Raw genomic sequence first — 23291 nt, 5'->3', positions numbered from 1 at the left:
AATTATTCTAAGCAGGCAGTGGGTGAACATAGGCTGATATACGGCAGGAGCGGTCGGGTGTGGACTAAAACCTGGCTAAAAAAATCAGTCCCGTGCAGACCTCTACCTGCAGGCAAACAAACTGTACATATTTTGGATGTCTTCCGTATCTGACCCATTCATTTCAGGTTCTGGGGTCTCTTTTGATGTTCTGATGAGTTGATTCAGGTGTGTTTGATGAGGAAGAGGTTATAAAAGTGTACTGTTGGTGTGCCTTCAGGAACACGGTTGGGAAATACTGCTTTAGAAAAATAAATGGTGAGGAAATGCTCAATTTTGGGTGAATTATCCCTTTAAACTTACCTTGTTAAGAGGCAGTTGGCTGGGAAGACTCACTCCTTCTTTGGCTAAGAGTTTCTTCTCATCGTCATTGAGAATCAGATGCTGAGATTGTTGGGTGGAGGGTTTTGTTGACTAGAAATATACATGAGGTTTAATGTTATTAGTTAAAGAGGACATTATGCAAAGATTACTTTTATAAGGGGTTTAGACAGTTGTGTGGCAACAGTGTGTGAATATAACTAGCTTCTATAATGGTAAACATCGATTTTTTTTGTGTGTGTGTCTGCAGAAACACTTTGATAGACATTCTTCGTTTGTTTGTGTCATCAGCCCATTAGTGACCACCTCTCCCTCATTAGCATAGAAAGTTAGTCTTGTTTTTGAATCTGCCACTATGCTGGCACATAGGCAATTGTAGCTCCGCCTTCTTTTGAAAAGAGCAGAATCTCATTTGAATTTAAAGTGACAGTCACTAAAACGCCACGATTTGGATTACATGGGCGGATTGAATGAGGTATAAAACATTATTTGTGTGGTATTTTGAGCTGACACCACACACACATACACTATCTAGAATATTATTTTACATCTTGTGAAAAGGGGCATAATAGGTTTAATTCATGTGTACTTGTATACATAGTTCCCACTGTAAGCTGAATGTCAAATCTCCTGACTTTTCACTGACTTTCGCTGACTGAGGGTGCTTTCACACCTGTGAATCGATTCAGTTGTTCCGAAACAGAGATTACAATTGTTTCATTGTTGCTCTTTGCTCTTGGAGCGGTTCGCTTTCACACTGCAAAGTTTCTAATCGGACCAAAAGAGCTAAAACAAGTCACTTGCGAGTAAACTCTCCTCACATTGGTCTGAGTATCAGGGTTTATTTTGCAGCGTCCCGCTCAGCTGTCAGGAGAGGTGGTGGTTTGGTGGTGATTGACAGGGTGCGCGCGCGTGACGTGTCTGTGGAGAGTGTCGTAAATTTAGACTTCTTATCATTTAGAAATTATCAGACCGGAGGTTTTGAATATCAGAAAATAGACTTTATTCTCCATAATAAAGCCGAGAAAGAGCAGAGCAGACCCCAGAGCATTCTGAAGTCTCTCCTGGACACCTTTTAAAGTCTCTCCTGCTCCTTCTCCTTTATTTACGTTTTTGACACACCCCCATGTGTCTCTTTTTAACTTTTGACCATTTTTGAATAGGTTTTTAGTTTAAGGGGTCCTGCTATTCTTGGCTCTCAGCCCACTAGCTCATGTCAGCAGAGATGTTACAGGTCTATGTCAGCAAAGTATAGATGCAACTTATGCAAAGGAACTAAGTGTTTACATACATTGTTATGATAGGATAATAACTTGATAATGTTACTCATTCTAACTTCTGACACATATAGCTTCATACAAGTATTTAACATATATAATCATTGCTTTACATATTCAGTTATTCTACACAATCAGTCACTCAGCCTTCTCCAAGTGTTGCTCCTGTGCAGGCATACTCATCTTACACAGACATATCACTGTATTTTTAACACAGGATGGCATGTTTGCTGCAAACACTACCTACATTTTGTGAAGAGAAAATTAACTGCTTTACACTTAGAAAATACTTCACACTGAGAGAATAAAAATCTTCTTCAAGAGACACGGTGGGGAGGGGTGAGAAGGGTGCGCGACAATGCCTATTTGAGGACCGGGAGGGAGACGCGAGATTAAAGGAAGATCAACACTCGTTTGCAGGCATCCGGAGACTCGCGAAACTTCCCGCCCTACTCATAATTCTCTCTTCATATAGCCGTAAGCCTATTACATATCCATAAAACACTGTGATATAATCGCGCTCGGATCGGATCGCTTTCTCACTGCAATCAAATCGCTCCAGGGTTTGTTTCAATCGAGCCGAGACCACCTCATTCAAGCGATCTCGGAGCGATTACTTTGGCGCGGAACAGAGCGCGATTGCCCTGTTCACATATGCCAAACGAATCGCGCTAACTGGGCAAACGAGATACGTTCCGAAACAAAAGTGTAGGTGTGAAAGCACCTTAAGGGTGCTTTTACATCTGTGAATCGATTCAGTTGTTCCGAAACAGAGATTAAAACTGTTACATTGTTGCTCTTTGCTCTTGGAGCGGTTCGCTTTCACACTGCAAAGTTTCTAATCGGACTAAAAGAGCATAAACAAGTCACGTGCGAGTAAACTCTCCTTACATTGGTAAGAGTGTCAGGGTTTATTTTGCAGCGTCTCGCTCAGCTGTCAGGAGAGGTGGTGGTTTGGTGGTGATTGACAGGGTGCGCGCGCGCGACGTGTCTGTGGAGAGACACGGTGGGGAGGGGTGAGAAGTGTGCGCGACGATGCCTATTTGAGGACTGGGAGAGAGACTCGAGATTACCGGGAGATCATCACTCATTTGCGGGCATCCGGAGACTCGCGAAACTTCCCGCCCTACTCATAATTCTCTCTTCATATAGCCGTATGTCTATTACATCCATAAAACACTGTGATATAACCGCGCTCGGATCGGATCACTTTCTCACTGCAATCGAACCGCTCCAGGGTTCGTTTCAATCGAGCCGAGACCACCTCATTCAAGCGATCTCGGAGCGATTACTTTGGCGCGGAACAGAGCGCGATTGCCCTGTTCACATATGCCAATCGAACCGCGCTAACTGGGCAAACGAGATACATTCCGAAACAAAAGTGTAGGTGTGAAAGCACCCTAAAACAATGAATTTCTTTGACCTATAATAATAAATAGAAAAATAGGATGGTGTTGAGCAGTCAGAATTTAGCTATTTGTGTGTGCGTGTGTGTTATGCTAGCTTTTTATTAATGCAGATTTCCCGCTGATTTTGGCCAGCCAGGATACTTTTCTAATCATTTGCAATGTTTTACACGAAATCAAAAAATAGCAACAGACCATATTTTACCAGGTAGAGCCTCGTGAATGCAATTGATTGCCGGTTGCCAAGTGGGAAAGAAATAAAATGTCAGTGAAAATAGCCTGACCATAACAACAGGCAACACATGTGAAACAATATGATAAGGTATAGAAAATGACATCTTAATAAATGGGAAGCAAAATGTAAAACAGCATTAAAGTCCCAGATATTCCATCACTTGATCAAAAACTAATGTAAAACTCCCTGACTTCCAACATATGCAGTAGAGTTTTTAAAAATCCCATGATATTTCACACTGTAAAACAGTCAATGATTTCATTTATTCATCCATTTTGCTTAGGCTTAGTGCCTTTATTCATTAGGGGTTGCCACAGTGGCATGAACCACCAACATATCCAGCATATGTTTTACACAGCGGATGCCCTTCCAGCCACAACCCAGTACTGGGAAACATCCATACCCACTCATTTACACACATTCACAATGGAAAATTTAGTAATTCAATTCACCTATAGTGCATGTGTTTGGACTAACCACTAAGTTAGCCACTGTGTTTGGTGCTAACCACTGAGCCACCATGTCGTCTCAATGATTTCAATGATGAAATAAAAAAAATGCTACAGTTAAAATCTGTCATATTGTATTAATATTGTTTTCACTGGTGAGTAAATGTGCAAAATCACCTCCTGACACTAGATGGCGATTGATGAAAAAAAACTCATTCATTCATTCATTATTCTTCGGCTTAGTCCCTTATTTATAGGGGTTGCCACAGCGGAATGAACCACCAACTATTCCAGCATATGTTTTACACAGCGCATGCTCTTCCAGCTCCAACCCAGTACTGGGAAACACCCAGACACTCTCACATTCACACAAACTCATACACTACGACCAGTTTAGTTTATTCAATTCATCTATAGCGCATGTGTTTGCACTGTGGGCGAAACCGGAGCACCTGGAGGAAACCCACGCCAACACGGGGAGAACATGCACACTCCACACAGAAACTCTAACTGGCCTAGCCGGGACTCGAACCAGCGACCTTCTTTCTGTGAGGCCACAGTGCTAACCACTGGTGCCGCTCTTAAAATAAAATTCTTAGTGAGAAATACCAACCAAATCTCAGAGCAATTCATACATTTTTTCATTTATTGTCGCAAATCTGTAATATTATTATAATTACCACTAATTGCTGAATTTACTTCCAAAAGAAATTAAATTAGGGTGCACACAATTTGAGCTGTAAAGCTTAACTTTTTTGACCTTAGGTAAAAAATCAAATCTGTTGGAGATGTCTAATAGATTAATAGGCACAGAAAAAGTTCACAGAGAGAGAGAGAGAGAGAGGGGAGGGGGGGTAACCTGAATGGGGAAGTCCTGGAGTAAAATGAGAAAATAGGATACACCTGGAATATGGAAAAACTGTATCTGATTGGGCAGTTAAAATATATACCTTGGGCCATCACTATAGTGGTGGATCTGTCTCTCTGGGATAGCAGCGTAATTACAATAAGTGAGATCCGAGACTGGACTCGACACAGATAACTGTAATAGGCCTTTTTCACACTTCCTGGTTCCGGTAAGCGAAGCAGTGTACCACAACATCCGGTTTCAATGCGACGAAGCAAGAAAGAATGGCAGGGTCATCTCAGCGCTGTGATTGCTGCGTTTCCAGCTGCTCCAACTCAAAAACGACACTCTTACTTTAATGACCACGATCTCCCGAAAGACGAAGGACAGGGAAAATCATGGATGACAATATTAAAGGGGGTTGAATGCCGTTTCAAGTTATATGCGGGAGTACATTCTTATGCTGTATGCATTTCAAAGCGGAGATTATTGTTTCATTAAAGACTGGTGGTCTATGGTTTATTTTGATGAGTAATTATAATATAGACAAAACTCCAGTTAAGCTATCTGCCTTCCACAAACAAGTGCTCATCATGGTCATTAATCTATAAGCATGATTTATCCCTACATTGTTGTTATTTTGGAATAATAGACAGTTCATACAAATGCAAATCTCTTTTTTTTATTGGTTTGACAGCAAAATTATTTGTTTAGTCAGTTATATAATAAAGATAGTATACTTTAATGTGTTATTTAATGTGTTAATGTTTAAAATGTTATTTGCTGTTCTTTAAATAAATAATAAAAATGAATATTATCCACGAGTAGGAGCTAACGTGTTTCCAGACTTGAGAAAACCTCACGAGCATTAAACAACCTGTATTGTATTAACCGATAGCAACTCGCCTGTACAGCTACCTCGCCATTCACTATATCTGACTCTGAATAAAAAGGAAGGAGGGGGTTAGCACAGTTTACAGACGGGACTACTGACATAAAACTCATCCTGCTGGATGTTAAATAGCCAGGTTAATCTAGTTTACGAATGGCTTGAATGAGCAGATTTTATCCTGTTGGCTGTGCACCTTACTGGAACCTGACGTTGCAAAGCTGTGTAAGACACGTTTTCTGCACAAACTCTGCAAATCGGTATTATCTTTTAAATGCTGTTTTATTTAGGCAGTTTTACACATTCACCGAACAACATCTTCCTGTCCAAATTATGGCAAAGTTGACCGTGAGAAAGTCATCCGCTGTCCCGAGGCTGTCATGTCTCTGCGACTCCTAGCGAACCCGGAAATATCGATACACTGCTTCGAAGGGCGCTTCCGGTGTTCAATTCCGCTGTGAAAAAGGTCTATGGGAGGGGTTAAAGTCCCTGGAGTCTGACTGAGATCAATACCTTTTATTACGTTTGGCTAGCTAGAGTGATTTACTTCCGGGAGGGGGTTAAAATCAGGGGCCGTGCGATTTACTTCCAGAAGGAAGTTGAAATTGGGGAGCTGTAAAGCTCAACTTTTTGATTTTAGGTAAAATTCAATCTTGCCTTGCCTAATGCACAGTTTTTGCATTAATTTAATTTCATGAATTTAATTTAAAGTAAGAACGGCTGACTTCTGAGTGTGCATTCAAATCTATATCTATAACTTTATAGATTAAAAATAGCTTTAGTATCTTTCATACTGTTGTCTCACCGCAGGAAGGTTGCTGGTTCGAGTCCCGGCTTGGCCATTTGGCATTTGTGTGTGGAGTTTGCATGTTCTCTATGGTTGGCATGGGTTTCCTCCGGATACTCTGGTTTCCCCTACAGTCCAAACACGTGTTATAGGTGAATTGGGTAAACTGAATTAGCCATAGTGTTCGAGTGTGTGTGAATGCGAGAGTGTATGGGGGTTTCCCAGTACTGGGTTGTGGCTGAAAGGGCATCCGCTGTGTAAAACATATGCTGGATAAGTTAGTGGTTCGTTCTGCTCTGTCGACCCCTGATAAATAAACGGACTAAGGCGAAGGAAAATGAATGAATGAATCTTGCATACACGTTGGAATGCAGTCTGGAAAACTGAGTCTTAAACGGAAGCTGTCCAAACCAAGTGTTTCTTATTCTCCTGACATGCGTTTCCTCTTTTGCAGCATGAGATCTGGCATCCCTGCGCTGTGTGTTTCCTCTAGCTGGATGTAGTAAGTATGTCACACTTGGCTGTGTGTCACACTGAATGTCACAGCAGGCCAGTAGTCACACACACACCATGCGCTGTCTGTTTGTGTTATGTCAGTACTCACAGGTTCCGCAGTGCTGGAGAGCAGCAGGTCTTTGACTGTGAGCTGGTAAACTGCTGCCGGTTGACTTTTCACTACTGCTGATGGGAACTGAGGGTCTGTCAGACTGTCGGAAAACAGGCAGGCCTCCCAATCTGCTGCACACACACACACAAACACACATACATACACACAGAGAGACACAGAGAGGTGTTTACATATATAAACATAGCAATGCAGACACACGCATTCACACAAAAATGCACACACAAATACACACACAAGCATGCACAAACAAAAGTGTATACACTCACAAACATACATACAAACACATACAATACACAAAAGCGCTCACACACATAAACACAGACATGCGCACACACATATACACACACACACACGCACTCAAAAACACATGCACACACAAGCATGCACAAACGTGTGTACAAACAAAAAAAAACATGCACAAATTCACAAACACATATACACACACACATAAAAACTCAAACATGCATACACACACAAACATGCACACAAATGTGCACACAAACATACATACACAAGCGAGCACAAACAAACAAACCATGCACACGCACACACACATAAAAACACAAACAAATTCGTACATACACAAACACTCATGCGTGCACAAACATTTGTGCACATAATCACATAAGTGCACACATTTATGCATACACAAACGCAAAAATACACACACACAAATATATGCACAAGCCGCATACACGAACACGAATTTACTGTAAAACAATGGATGTTAAGTTATACAAATTTACTGTTAAACAGCAGACATTAAATGACAAAAATTAACTGTAAAATAACGGATGTTAAATTACAGAAATTTACTGTAAAATAGCAGATGCTAAATTACAGAAATTTACTCTAAAATAGCGGATGCTAAATTACAGAAATTTACTGCAAAACAGCGAACATTAAATGACAGAAATTTACTGTAAAATATCGGATGTTAAATTACAGTCATTTACTGTGAAACAGCGGACATTAAATGTCAGAGATTAACAGTAAAATAGCGAATGTTTAATTACAGTAATTTACTGTAAATCAGTAGACATTAAATGACAGAAATTTACTGTAAAATAGTGGATATTAAGTTTCATTAATTTACAGTAAAACTGTGAACATTAAATTTCAGAAATTTACTGTAAAACTGTGAACGTTAAATTACACAAATGTACTGTAAAACAGTGAATGTTAAATTACAGAAATTTACTGTGAAACAGCTGATGTTAAATTACAGTGATTTACTGTGAAACAACGGACATTAAACTACAGTAATTTACTGTTAAACAGCAGATATTAATTTTCTTAAATTACTGTAAAACATCATATGTTAAATTACAGTAATTTACTGTAAAACACTGGCTGTTAAATGACAGATATTTACTGTAAAATAGCGGAGGTTAAATTACAGAAATGTACTGTAAAACAGCGGACATTAAATTACAGTAATTTACTGTGAAACAGCGGACGATAAATTACAGAAATTTACTGTAAAACAACGGATGTTAAATGACAAATTTACTGTAAATCAGCGTACATTAAATTACAGGAGTTTACTGTAAAACAGCGGATGTTAAATGACCAAAATTTACTGTAAAACATTGAGCTTTAAATGACAGAAATTTACTGTAAAATATCGGATGTTAAATTACAGTAATTTACTGTGTAACAGCGAACGTTAAATTACAGGAATTTACTATGAAACAGCGGATTTTAATTTACATAAATTTACTGTAAAACAGCGGACATTAAATTACTGAAATTTACTATGAAAAGTAAATGTTTAATTACCGTAAAGTACTGTACAAAATAAGGCATTAAGTGACAGAAATTTACTGTAAAACAGCGGAGGTTAATTTACAGAAATTTACTGTAAAACAGCAAATCTTAAATTACAGAAATTTACTGTAAAACAGTGAACGTTAAATTACAGAAATTTAGTGTAAAACAGCGGATGTTAAATTACAGTAATTTACTGTGAAACAGCTGATGTTAAATTACTGAAATTTACAGTAAAACAGCAAACCTTAAATTACTGAAATTTATTGTAAAACAGCAAACCTTAAATTACAGAAATTTACTGTAAAACAGCAAACTTTAAATTACAGAAATTTACTGTAAAACAGCAAACCTTAAATTACTGAAATTTACTGTAAAACGGCAAACCTTAAATTACAAAAATTTACTGTAAAACAGCAAACCTTAAATTACAGAAATTTACTGTAAAACAGCAAACTTTAAATTACAGAAATTTACTGTAAAACAGCAAACCTTAAATTACTGAAATTTACTGTAAAACAGCAAACCTTAAATTACTGAAATTTACTGTAAAACAGCAAACCTTAAATTACAGAAATTTACTGTAAAACAGCAAACCTTAAATTACTGAAATTTACTGTAAAACAGCAAACCTTAAATTACAGAAATTTACTGTAAAACGGCAAACCTTAAATTACTGAAATTTACTGTAAAACAGCAAACCTTAAATTACAGAAATTTACTGTAAAACAGCAAACCTTAAATTACAGAAATTTACTGTAAAACAGCAAACCTTAAATTACAGAAATTTACTGTAAAACAGCAACCTTTAAATTAGAGAAATTTACTGTAAAACAGCAAACCTTAAATTACTGAAATTTACTGTAAAACAGCAAACCTTGAATTACAGAAATTTAGTGTAAAACAGCAAACCTTAAATTACAGAAATTTACTGTAAAACAGCAAACCTTAAATTACAGAAATTTACTGTAAAACAGCAAACCTTAAATTACAGAAATTTACTGTAAAACAGCAACCTTTAAATTAGAGAAATTTACTGTAAAACAGCAAACCTTAAATTACTGAAATTTACTGTAAAACAGCAAACCTTGAATTACAGAAATTTAGTGTAAAACAGCAGATGTTAAATTACAGTAATTTACTGTGAAACAGTGGATGTTAAATTATAGAAATTTACTGTAAAACAGCAAACATTAAATTACAAAAATTTACTGTGAAAAAGCGTAAGTTAAATGACAGAAATTTACTGTTGTTGAATTTTACAGTAACCCTTTGTTATTTAACAGCTGTTATTTTAATTTTAATTTTTTTTTGCACCCCAGCTGCGTAAAATAACAGATTTTATTTACAGTGTGGGTAAATAAACATATGCTGCAATTGTTGGCGGTTCATTCTGCTGTGGCGACCCCTGACAAATAAGGGAATAGGTCGAAGGAAAATGAAATGAAAGAAATCTTATAAATTCATATCTGACAATACAATAGTCACATTTGCTTTTTTTCCAGTTGAATCTGGAATATGTGCATTTTTAAAATGATATTTCCAGTTTATACTTGATTTGCTGCATCATTGATCATTTTAACGACCTCATACCTGCATCAGAGGCGAGGAATCACAACAGTGCTGAAGCAGTAAGAAAAGCCGTGTCTGTTGTTATACAGTGAGTATGCTTCTTCTGAAAGATCACAGGCGTCCCATGCTCAGCTCAGAATTATAAATACTTAGACTCTAACCGTGTTCAGGCTGATGATTCTGCACTGCATTTGCTCAGGCTTTGAACTCTGCAAGTTTTGCTGTGTGTCCTGATGCTTTTGCAGACCATACAGATTTCTGTGATTTGAAGGAATAAATTGAACTCAGCCGATCCTGACAGTCCTTGATAGCTGGTGATTTTACATTATTTCTGCAATTTCAACTAAATAAGTGAGGACATTTTAGATCCATGTATCCCATCATTTGTAGTATTAAATCCACAACCCTGATATAATAAATACAGTAGAAGTCAAAATGATTAGCCCTGGGATTTTTATTTTTCCAAACATTTTAAGGTCAATGATTTTTATTTTTATTTTTTTGTCTACAGAACAAACCATTGATATACAAAGATACGCCAAATTACCCTAACATCCCTAATTAACCTAGTTAAGCTTTTACATGTCACTTTAAGCTGTCTAGAAGTGTCTTGTAAAATTATCTAGTCAAATATTATTTACTGTCATCATGGCAAAGATAAAATAAATCATTAAGTCATTAGAGATGAGTTATTAAAACTATTATGTTTATAAATGTGTTGAAAAAAATCTTCTCTCTGTTAAACTGAAATTGGGGAAAAATATACGGGGGGGAGGGGGTGTAGTGGGATGGGGTTAGAATTCAGGAGGTCTAATAATGCTGACTTCAACTGTAGCTTTAATGAGAACTAGAGGTTACAGTTTGGGTCATCTACTACACCATGAAATGACTCTGAAACGGGTTCATGCGTTTGCATTACAGCAAATTACTTTATGAGTGAATGGGTGTCATTTGGCCTACAGTTTCTAGTGCATTTGAACAATATGCACATACAGACAAAGCTTGCCATCATGAATACATGTTATGTTTGCAGAATAAAGTCCAATGTATTTTTTACGATAATTATTTCAACCTAGGCTCATTCTGAAAACGTACCCCTATATACAGCGCCAAATATGTTCCAGGAGGTTTGTTTTTTTTTTGTAGTTTTTGTTTTTGCAATTCCGCCAGAGGCCGCTGTGTATGTTTTTTTGACCCACCCTCTCCCTTCCCTAAACCTAACCAATACTGTTTTCAAAAGCATTGATTAACCCGCCCACCCCCTTCCCTGAACCCAACCGATAAGAGTTTTCAAAAGCGATTCAAAAAATCCCTTGAGGATTTTTACCACGTTTTCAGATGTTACAACATTCTCATCTTGTTATTTACTAATTTAATTTACCTTTTGGCTTTTGCTTTTGTTTTACCTGCTTTCTGTAATTGTTCTTCGCTGAACTCAAACCCCAATATCATGGTCAACTCTGCCGACTTGCGCAGTGAGCCACTGGACAATCTTGTAACAACGAAAAAGCTGTCTACGGTTAGGTAAGCGTCAGCTAGTAAGCATGCACGAAAAGAAACAGCTTCATACTGCCCTGTAGCGTTTGTTTTAAAGATGAAATGCAGCCACACATACTTATGTATATTGGGCTAGATTTTCAGAATGAGCATGTGTTGAATTGTTTTATTAAAATATGTATTTACTGTTTAAGGTTTTTGACATTTTTTTGTCTCCGGTTTCTCCCCACAGTCCAAAGACATGCGGTACAGGTGAATTGGGAAGGGGTAAATTGTCCATAGTGTATGAGTGTGTGTGTGTGTGTGTGTGGATGTTTCCCAGAGATGGGTTGCAGGTTATCCGCTGGGTTATGGGTTATCTGCTGCATAAAAACTTGCTGGATAAGTTGGCGGTTCATTCCGCTGTGGCGACCCCGGAATAATAAAGGGACTAAACCGACAAGAAAATGAATGAATGAAAAATATATAGCTTAAAGGGGCTAATAATTTTGAATTTAAAATGGTTTAAACATTTTTTATATAGTTTGTATTTTAATGTGTATATTTTAATTTGATTTGTTTGTAATAAATGTTTTATTTATTTTATTAATATATATATATATATATATATATATATATATATATATATATATATATATATATATATATATACATACATATATATATATATATATATATATATATATATATATATATATATATATATATATATATACATATATATATTAACTGTGAATTTTTTACTTTTTTTATTTTTTTATACTTTTTCAAATATTTACTATGTGCCGTTTAATACAGCAAGTACATTTTCACAGGATTTCCTATAATATTTTTTTTTCTTTTGGCAGAAGTCTATTCTATTATTTTGGCTGTAATAAAAGCAGTTTACTTTTTTTTTTTAACTTTTTTAACTATTGCCTCCTTTAAGATTTTTTTTTCCCAATGATTGCATAATTGCATAATTACCCTAACTTGCCTATTAATTAATCTAAGCCCCTGCCTAAATTTAAGTGCCTTAAATTGCACTTTTAGCAAAATACTATTATCTTACTGTAAAATATTATATACCTTCATAATGGCAAAGAGAAAAGAAATTAGTTACTAATAATTTAGTCAGACCTTCGGTTTAGTCTCTATTTCAGAGGTTGCCACAATAAGTTATTAAATAATTATTAAAAATATGTTTCAAAATGTGTACAAATCTTCTCTTAGTTCATCATTGAAGTGACAAACTACAAGCCTTACATGTTTATAGCAGTTTTTAATCTTCTAAATGTGAAGTCCCTTCACATTTAGAAGATAAATGTGTTTTGTCCCTGTTTAGAGCACTCTAGCTTATAGCTATCTTAAAATTGAACAATACTGATACTAACAAATAAAAAACTTTCAATTTCATTCAAATAAAAGCCTTTAAAGTAATACTAAACAAAAGTGAGTAATGTCAATGAAAAAAAAAAGTGACCGACTATATAACCCTCCTGTTTGCTGGAGCAGATTGAGGAGTGAAAGCTCACCCAGATCAATGGAGAAATCCGGCTCTGTGTTTGTGTCCTGCTGAGGAAGAGGCTGATGGAGGAAGACGGAGCTGAACGCTGAGCTTGCGGATGGCGGTGGACTGTCCAGGCATTCAGACGGGCTGTCATCGCTGATGCCGCTGTCACATGGAGAGCACGGCTTCGACATGTCCAACAGTGAGTCCAGAAAATCATCCATAACACCTTCATGACATGCAATCTGCAGAAACACAAACACACACATGCTCAAATCAGAAACATGCAAACACAACCATGAACAAACTGCAGATGCTCACGTATATGCAATTTTTCAATTCTGAGTATGCCTCACACAGGTGAGTGGGCTTGACAAACCACCTGTAGGAAACATCCTGCCAAACGAGATATGTATAAATCAGGAGCTAAGTGTGAACTCTAGAAACAGATCCAGTGTGACAGTAAAAATGTTTCTGATGTTAAACAAATTTCATTTTATTAATTTAATTTGAATAAATTTTATCAAACAATGCTGGAAAAGTATCCTTTAAAATAGGAAGCAGCAAAACTGAGGTTAATATTCATTAATAATTTCAAGAAATGTTACTTCAGCATCATATTAGAATGATTTCTAAATGAAGATTGAACATAAATTGCACACATTTTTGCAGGTTCCCTTTACTTTGCATCTAGAAGTTATTATGTTCATTCATTCATTTTCCTTCGGCTTAATCTTTAATTTATCAGAGGTCACCACAGTGGAATGAACCGCCAACTATTCCAGCATATGTTTTATGCAGCGGATGCCCTTCCAGCTGCAACCCAGTACTGGGAAACACCAATACACACTTATTCTCACACACACTCATACACTACGGCCAATTTAGTTCATCCAATTCACCTATAGCGCATGTGTTTGGACTGTTGGGGAAAGCGCTGCACCCGGAGGAAACCCAGGCCAACATGGGGAGAACATCACACAGAAATACCAACGAACACCGGGATTTGAACCAGCGACATCTTACTGTGAGGCAACCAACCCGGGCTCATTGTGGAAACGTAGTCCCGCGGATGTTTCTGGAGACCGCGGAATACGTCCCGGCGGGTACGTACGGCTGCAGTTTTTGTTTTTGTGAATCCGCGAGAGGCCGCTGTTGTGCGCTTTTTCGCGTCTCAGACGCCTCTCGCGTGAACCCGCCAGAGGCCGCTGTCCTACTGACCGGATGATTGACTGCGCGACTGGCCAATCGGCTGACCCGCCCTCCTCCTTCCCTGAACCCAACCAATTTTACTGATCGACCCGCCTGCCCGCTCGCTTCCCTAAACCCGAGCAACAGTTTACAAAAAGCCGTCCAAAAAAATAAAAGCCCTGATTTTTTTTTTTCTACCGCGTTTTCGGGGACCTGCCGGGACGTATTCCGCTGTCTCCAAAAACGTCCGCGGGACTACTTTTTCAGAATGAGCTTGGGTTGGAGGCAACAGTGCTAACCACTGAGCCACAGTGCCACCATGTTATTATATATTGTATTATATACTTGTACATGCATTTTTAGTTCATTAGACACATATACACTTGTTCAACTATCTTTATGGGGACTTCCCATAGACATAATAATTTTTTACTGTATATTTTATCCACATAAACCCAAGCCTCACAGGAAACCATCTGTGTTTATACACTTTCAAAATGCTTCATTCTGTGTGACTTATAAGTTGTTTTCTTCATAGGACCACACAATGTCAAAAATTACTGATATTGGTGTACTTTTGGGGACATTTGGTTCTCACAGAGTAAGGAATACAAAGTACACACACAAAACAGTACCATGTAAGACACACAAACACACACACACACACACAAACTTGACAGACAAATCTGGGTCAGGCACGTCGTTCGCTCTGGCTGTGTTTACAGGAAAACTTTCAGAAGGCCTCATTAATTAACAATGTTTAACCAAAAATAAGATGCTCACAGTTGGACGGCTGTTTCATGATTTACCAGATAAACTGAGGTCAGAAATATCAAACGGGTTTCACTCACGCTTTGATCTGCCATTGACCATGCAGGACTGCCATGTTTTGCATCTCTGGCTGTATCAGGGACTCTATGAGGCTCCAGCAGCAGCTCCAGGAGTTCAGGCCCGGGAAAACACTGAGATTGGAGGAAAAACAAATGAAGACATGAGGTGATTTCACATATTAAACCCTGTTGGGGATGTTTTCATTTACTCTGGGGTGATTTTAAGTATTAATTTGGCCACAACGTTTTCTGTGTTTTAGCAAGTGGAATGATTATTGGTGGCAAATCTTATTTTGACACGTATTTTGGGAAAATGCTTTGACAAAGAACTCAACAAAACACTCTGGGCAAATTGACTACCCTTTCGTTATGTTGGGGACTGTTTTTGCCCCATTGACTTCCATTATAATGACTTTCCTAGATTACAAAGCCATCTATAGTTGAAGTCAGAACTATTAGCCCCCCTTTGTCACAAGCTCAGTCCCAGTTATTCCCCTCACTGGCCGGCAGAGGTCTCTCTCACCGGACTTCTAAACACTACATCCCCCAGAAGCCCCGTATCTGTCACTGATTGTGCTGCACCTGACTTTGATCACACACACCCATAAAAGCAGCATCCACGCTCACTTCTTTGCGAAGTCTTGTTTGCCCAGTCAACATTACCGAGCGTTTATCCTTGTATCCTGATTGTTTGCCTGTTAATCGACCCGGACTGTTATTGATCTTGATTTCCTTGCTGCCTGCCCCGACCCTCTGCATTTCTATCCGTGTATCATTTAAGCTGCCAGCCCTGATCTATGCCTGTCTCTACGACCAACGAGTTTATGCTGCCTGCCTTTCGACTATATATATGCCTGATTTTCATGTGAGTGTCTCCAACACCATTTGGCTTGTGTTTCTGACTCTGAGTTCAATAAACATACTGCAGATGGATCCCTCTGTGTTAGCTTCCTCGTTACACCCTTTTACATGTTTTCATTTTTTAAATATTTCCCAAATGATGTTTTACAGCAAGGAAATTTTCACAATCATATTTTTTTCTTCTGGAGAAAGTCTTACTTGTTTTATTTGGGCTAGAATAAAAGCAGTTGTATTGTTTTAACCCATCTTAAGGTCAAAATTATTAGCCCCTTTTGTCACCGACTCTGTCCCAGTCACTCCCCTCGCTGGCCAGCAGAGGCCGCCATCTCCGGGCTTCTAGCATTACATCATCCACTTACGCTGATTGTGCACACACCTGTCCTGAATCTTGCTAACGACCCACGTACCCTTTTTAAGCCGCACACAAACACTCAGTCAGTGCGAAGTCTTGTTTAGCCCCGGCCAGCATTTCTGAGCGTTATTCCCTGCCTGATTCCTCGTGCATTACTCCAGCCTGTTTCTGACTCTGCTTCGCCTTCTGCCTGCCCACTACCCACGCCTGATACACGGACTCTGATATTCGCTGCCTGCCCACGACCCACGCCTGATACACGGACTCTGATACTCGCTGCCTGCCCACGACCCACGCCTGATACACAGTCTCTGATACTCGCTGCCTGCCCACGACCCACGCCTGATACACGGACTCTGATACTTGCAGCCTGCCCTCGACCAATGCCTGGTAAACCCCTCTGTTTCTGTTCACCGCCAGTCTTGATACTTCACAGACTATTGTTGATGTGTTTGCACTTTAGTGCATATTGTGTGTTTGAGTGAAAGCTTGACTAATAAATACTGCATAATGGATCCCTCCGTGTCAGTCTCCTCGTTACACCTTTAAGCTACAGTATATTGTCTTTAGTTAGTCTACAGAACAAACCATCGTTATACAATAACTTGCCTAATTATTCTAACCTGCCTACTTACCCTTGTAACAGTTAAATGTTACTATTATTATTTTCTGATTTATTTATTTTTTTGCATTGTGTATTGTTTGGCATATTAAAATCAGTATGTTAATATGTAATACTGCATCCGACCTCGCTAGGCGCAAGGTTGATTTGCACCCCTATAAAGAGCCACTTACCATAGAGTAAGAATGCGTGTTTGTTAGAGTGTACACCACATGTATCCCTTTCGCTTCCAGCCTTCACAGTAAGTCCAATGTTTGAGAACTGTTGCAGTTAACTCTCAATTAAAGGACTGTTTGTATTTTGCTATCCTTATGCATCTGTTGGCTTGCTGTTTTGGAGTTTAAGCAAAACTAAGCTTATCCAACTTTTTGAGGAGCAACATCCTCCCACTCAACAGAATGCAACATGACTCTTTCCTATATGCATCGATGGTCGCTTTCCTAGCAAGTGTTTAGACCATGTAAAGAAATTGCATCGCTCTCAAGTGCTCGTAAGGGTAGGTGATCACTGACTTCATTCAGAAAGACTATTTAGATTCTGACTATGGAATGCCTTGATTTTTTTTTTTTTTGTGTTTTTTTTTTTGTGATTGATATCTTTTTTGTTTGATGCTAAAACTATCCATATGTGGGTAAATTTAAAAAAAAGTTTACGCTTGCTATAATTTTTTTCAAGAGTGTTTATTCAGTCAGCCAAATAGCCTGTTCAATTCACCTCAGAGTAATACCAATTCAAAGTGATGAGGTGTTGCAATCTTTGGCCAATCACATACTCTCATATTAGCCTAGTAAAGCCTTTAAATGTCACTTTAAGCTGTGTAGAAGTGTCTTGAAAAATATCTTTTCAAATATTACTTACTGTCATCATGGCAAAGATAAAATAAATCAGTTATTAGAGATGAATTATTAAAACTATTATGTTTAGAAATGTGTTGAAAAAACCTTCTCTCCGTTAAACAGAAATTGAGGGAAAAAATAAACAGGGGGGCTGATAATTCAGGGGGGCTAATATTTCTGACCTCAACTGTATATAACCATGCATTCTTGAATGTTTTTGGTTTTTCCTGTTAGGAAGAGGCCAAATGTGTCATTTTTACTGTTGATCATCAACTTCTATATAGAGTTTTGTGTGTGTGTGTGTGTGTGTCTTAGTATGTGTGTGTAAGAGAGAAAGAGACCTTTGCACACTTATCTTGATCGGTCTGAGAAAATCAAAATAAGCAGCTCAGCTCTCAGAACAGTAAACATAATGTGTATTTATGCACGCACACTATAATCTGCTGTTTTACTCCACAGAACTCCTTATAAAAGCCACACACTTTTTTGCACAGTCCTCTATATAGGTTTAATGCTGCCAACTGTAACGCCGGGGAGTGACACCAACAACAGAAGGTAGGATCCAATATGCAGGTTTATTCTTTGTCAGGCAAGCAATGGTCAAAACAGGTATGAACAGGTATGTGCGGGCAAATCCAGAGTCGTAATCGAGGAACAGGCAAAAGGTCGAAAGGCTGGCGGCTAAACAGGATAACTAGGATACAAAGCTAGGTTCAGACACGGAGAAACAAGACAGGGAGAAACGCGTTGAAATGTCACTAAACAGTAAACAAGACTCGGCAAAGTGAATGAGTGTGTGTGCTGCTAAAATACTGTGTGAAATATCAGTCTGTGACGAGGTTCAGCTGGTGATGTAATCAGGATAGATGAATGACCAGGCGTGCGTGTTTGGAAGAAGTGCATGTATGAAAATGTAGTCCTGGGGAATGCGGAAGTGAAGTTAAAGTATAGTGGAAACCAGCGATCTCCAGAGAATGATCGCTGGTTCTCGTAACACCAACGGATGATCAACAATAAAAATGACACATTTTACTTCTTCCCAACAGGGAAAACCACCAACAGACCTATTGCAAATCCAAGGAAATGATAACATGAATGAATGAAACATTAGAAGTAAACCTCAAACATCATCTTAAAATCACCCTGACACATTGATTACCAAACCTCGTTATTTTACATTTTTAATAGATTGTGTAGATCATTCTGGAAATAAACATCTCCATCTTTGCACATTAAGCAGGGTTCAACGCTAAGGATTTTTTTTTACGGGTCCGATCGGGCCATTGGTTGAGATTTTTGCTTGCCCTGCCAAAATTTTCACTGGCCCCACCAAAAAAAAAACTAAAAGGTTAATAGCTATTTCTTAGCCACACATTTTAAATAATGGCAAAATTATGCCTGTGAATCAAGAATTTAAACATTTTAAATATGTTAATAAATGTATAATGAACAAAATTCAAGATTTTATGCAAATAAATAGCGGTATGAAAAATGTGCTGGTATTTTAATGCAATTCTAAATCATTTTTATAAAAATGGCTTGCCAAACTGACAACTGTTTTTTTTTTTTGTTTTTGTTTTTTGGTTTTTTTCAGTTTCTTAATTTTGTTCCCATGTAATTGTCTGCTTCTAAGACTTTAGAAACAGACGTTTTCTTTTAGCCTCATTGTTTAATTTTGCCGCCATGTTGCCATCTGTACTGGTTGTTACCAGGTTACAAAAAAAAAAAAAACGTGCTCAACATTACTGGCCGATAGGGGCCAGTAACAATCCTTTCTACTGTCCCGAGTGTCTTTCACGCTGGCCCCGGGCCACCGGGCAGTCCTTATTGTTGAGCCCTGTTAAGTCAAAACACTTAATGGGCTGTAGTTTACCGATCTAGGCGCAGAGTCTAAAGAAGGAAATCCTACGAGGAATCCTCTTCTGCTGCGGTGAAATACGGTCTGCGCCACGTAAATCTCTAATTCCCTTTATAAGTCAGTTGCGTCGTGCCATAGCGCATTTGCTACTTACATTGGGGGCTATGTAAGTGGAAAAGCTGAATGCTTCACTAGCGAGAAAACAGTTAATCAGAGCATCTGCAGCGCGAGGATAAAGAACGAGTCTCCTCCATTCGGCCTCTTTACTTTCTCTTTACTCTTTACTTACTTCTTTACCTTGGTAGATAAGGAAATGTTGGAAACTCACTCCACAGAAGACATCCATTAGCCAACATATTTAATTCAGTTTGTTAAGCGCAGAGTTTGTTTCAAAACTATTTCTAAATTCAGTTCTAATTTCCAGCAAACGAATAAATAAACAATAATAACAAAGTGTGGGCAAAAAACTAAACACACGACCTGTTCTTATGCCTCATATGGTGATGCAGACGTCTCTAAAACCCAAAAGGTGGACAAATCTAAACTTGTTTTTATTCAAACATATATAAATATGCGTATAATAAATAATACTGATAATTATAAAAACATTATACAAATGCAAACTGTCATGAATATACTAAAGAAACCCCCACCTATTGAAGAATGCATGGAGTGGTTTTTGAATTGCTTTTAATTTTGGTTTTATTTAAAAAAAAAAAAAAAAAAAAAAAAAACGTTAAATGAGAATTGGAAATTTTTTAACTTAAAAAAAAAAGATATCATTATATGTTTTATTTAGAGTATTTTTTTAAAAAATAAATTGGCCTCACACTTCATATTTTCAGATATGTCATAGTATATGTATTTAGTCCGGTACTTTTACCATAAACCGACACATCAACCATTTGGTAGAGGCTGATATTTTAGAAATCATGGGATGCATTGAGTGTGTTAAATAATTAAGGGTTAAGAAATGCAATCCAAACATTTTTTTTTCTTGTTGGGGTAGTCAAGGGGTTAAACAATGTGTAAGGTTTGGACGTGCATAGGCGCATAAGTAACGCACTCTGCGCCGGACTTTAGAGCAGCTTTTAGTTTGTCAATGGCGTGGTCTATACCAGTTCTTCTAAATAGCAACGCACTAAAAATGCCCCTTAACACACCTAATTTTCAGACTAGCACATCCATGAGTCCACAAAGTGGTGCAAATGGATTTGCTATTTAAACAACGTGGCACAAAACGTGAAAATTACGGTTGGGCTGGTCTAAAAATAGCAACAAATCACGCCAAATACATCTAGCCCCTGATTACTCCGAGTGTATGGTAAGGCCCATCCCCTCCTTTCAATCAGTGTCATTTATTCATTCATTCATTTTACTTCGGCCTATTCTCTTTATTCATTAGTGGTCGCCACAGCGGAATGTACTGTCAACTTATCCAGCAGAAAACATCCATACACACTCATACACTATGGCCAATGTAGTTTCTTCAATTCACCTAAAGCGCATGTGTTTGGACTGTGGAGGAAACCGAAGCACCCAGGAAACCCACGCCAGCATGGAAAGAACATGCAAACTCCACATGAAAATGCCAACTGGCCCAGCTGGGGCTTGAACTAGCGACCCTCTTGCTGTGAGGCTTTCAAGAAACTACTAAAAACTCAACTATTTAGTCTCCACTTCACTTCCTAATCTGCAATTGCCTCTCTGAATATCACACTAACTGTACCCAAAAAAAAATAAAAATACTAATACTACTAATACTTCCCTTCTTAGACTTTACAGACCTGAAACTTGCCTATAGCACTTATTCATTGTTGCTCTTAGTTGTGTAAATTGCGTCTGCTAAATATGTAAATGTAAAATGTGAGGCGACAGTGCTAATCACTGAGCTAGCATGTCGCCGTTTTTAATCAGTGTTATTATAGAAATGCTTTAATTTAAGAAATCTAGCTCTCTGTCGAGAAACTCCAGAGCATGTCAGATTACTGGGTTCTGGCTACTTTCTTTGGTCTTAAAAGCGTCTAGAACCTGGTGTAACCCGATGGTGACCACTCAGATATTCATCATTATTTCCGCATGTGAGTCCTTAATGGAAAACTTCCTTCCTCTCTTTGTAAAAAAAAAAAACTGAAGCAGGAACCTGCTCACACTGTTAAAGTTTAACCAGGTTCATTGCGCTTCCATTAAGTATTAACATGACAGTCTGCGATGTTATTGTTAGTAATGTAACACAGAGAACAGCCATACTCAAAACATATGACATTTCCCAGCAGAAACATCTCTCTACGGGCCTGTTCACAGCGTACAGCAACAGGAGAGCATCATGCGTGTCAGGATGTGATGACACAATGAATGATAAATCCGTGTGATGGTGCGTAATGAGCACGAAAAACAAGTGACCCAGATACACTATTTGAGCTTTGCTTCTGACACGTGTTGAAGATGAGTGATGTAGACTCGTAGCTTCACCCTCAGCTCTGCTCACTTTAAAGGACAGTCAGGAACACAAATGAAAAAGAATACGGCGCTCTGAAGAGCCTCTTGATCTGGAGTTAAGATTCTCTCCCTGCCAGAGAAAGTCAACTCGACCCCGGAGCAGACGCTCTACAGAGAAACCAGAGTGGATATTTATAGCGCTGAGCAAACACACACATATGCACAAGGTCAAAATTGACTGCTATTGCTATTCTACATTTAGGGATGTAAGGTAAAGTCACCTAAGTTTGATACACATTTCTGAAAAGCAGGTTTTGTTGTTTTTTCCTTATTTGAAAGAAACTTGGGAAAAAGTACTGAGGAATGTATTATTTTTATTAGGGGCCAACCACTGATGGCGTGTAGTCTGATGGTACCTGTTGTATAGAGGAATTACCAAGCTACGTCACACATGACGTCACACGGGTTCCTGGTTGCAAAAAGAGACCAGTTGCAATAGCAAACATGTCAGGTTGTGCAGTAGGATGCCAAATTCGAATGTGCTATGAGGCGCTGTGTAGGATGTAAATCAAACTTCGCTTATCAACACATAAAACACGTGACGTGCATATACACCTATACTATTGAATGTTTAAAAATAGGTATGGAATTTGTGCATATACATATAAACGTACATATAAACATAAAAATACACACGCATGTACATATAAACTCGATCCTTGTATATAATCGATCCTCGCATAAACACCCTCATTATACACATAAACTCGCTGCATGCTGGCATGTTGCATTCGTGCAAACGTACAAAATAAAATTCACAAACATAGTTATCAGGAATCAGGTTATTGTGAAGCTGATGAAAAAGAAAGAATGTGCTTTATAGACATATTAAATCTGTTAAATAATGAAACTGCTTTATATAAAAATAATATAAAATATTGATCGATATAAATAGACTATATAAAATATATAAAAAACGTTTTATGTTAAACCTTTTAATTTAATTATGTAATTATACACAAATAGAAATGGTCAGATAGAACCCTCAGCTTATTTATATATTTATAAAGCTGAGTCTGACAGTTTTATTTGTTGC

The 23291-nt window shown here is 38.0% G+C and overlaps 1 protein-coding gene across 6 annotated transcripts in view; it reads right to left on the bottom strand.

Annotated features, from left to right (window-relative positions):
- The window catches only part of creb3l3b (cAMP responsive element binding protein 3-like 3b), a 68352-nt gene that overhangs the window by 32309 nt on the left and 12752 nt on the right, over window positions 1-23291 (bottom strand). For 4 of the 6 annotated variants that reach the window (XR_015479000.1, XR_015479001.1, XR_015479003.1 and 1 more), the window contains exons 2-5: window positions 15249-15359; window positions 13232-13451; window positions 6855-6988; window positions 343-453 (exon numbers count right to left, since the gene is read on the bottom strand). Coding sequence is in view for 2 of the 6 variants with exons in the window: in XM_087241501.1 (XP_087097627.1) it covers window positions 343-453; window positions 6855-6988; window positions 13232-13451; window positions 15249-15359 (576 nt within the window). In the remaining 4 variants the exon portion in view is untranslated. The remainder of the gene's footprint in view (window positions 1-342; window positions 454-6854; window positions 6989-13231; window positions 13452-15248; window positions 15360-23291) is intronic. The other 2 variants (XR_015479002.1, XM_087241502.1) reach the window with 1 other exon arrangement.

This window comes from Danio rerio, chromosome 2 (assembly GCF_052040795.2).
Source record: "Danio rerio strain M-AB ecotype USA chromosome 2, GRCz13ab, whole genome shotgun sequence".
Classification (NCBI taxonomy): Eukaryota; Metazoa; Chordata; class Actinopteri; order Cypriniformes; family Danionidae; genus Danio; species Danio rerio.
This window is presented reverse-complemented; position numbering and strand designations above follow the sequence as displayed.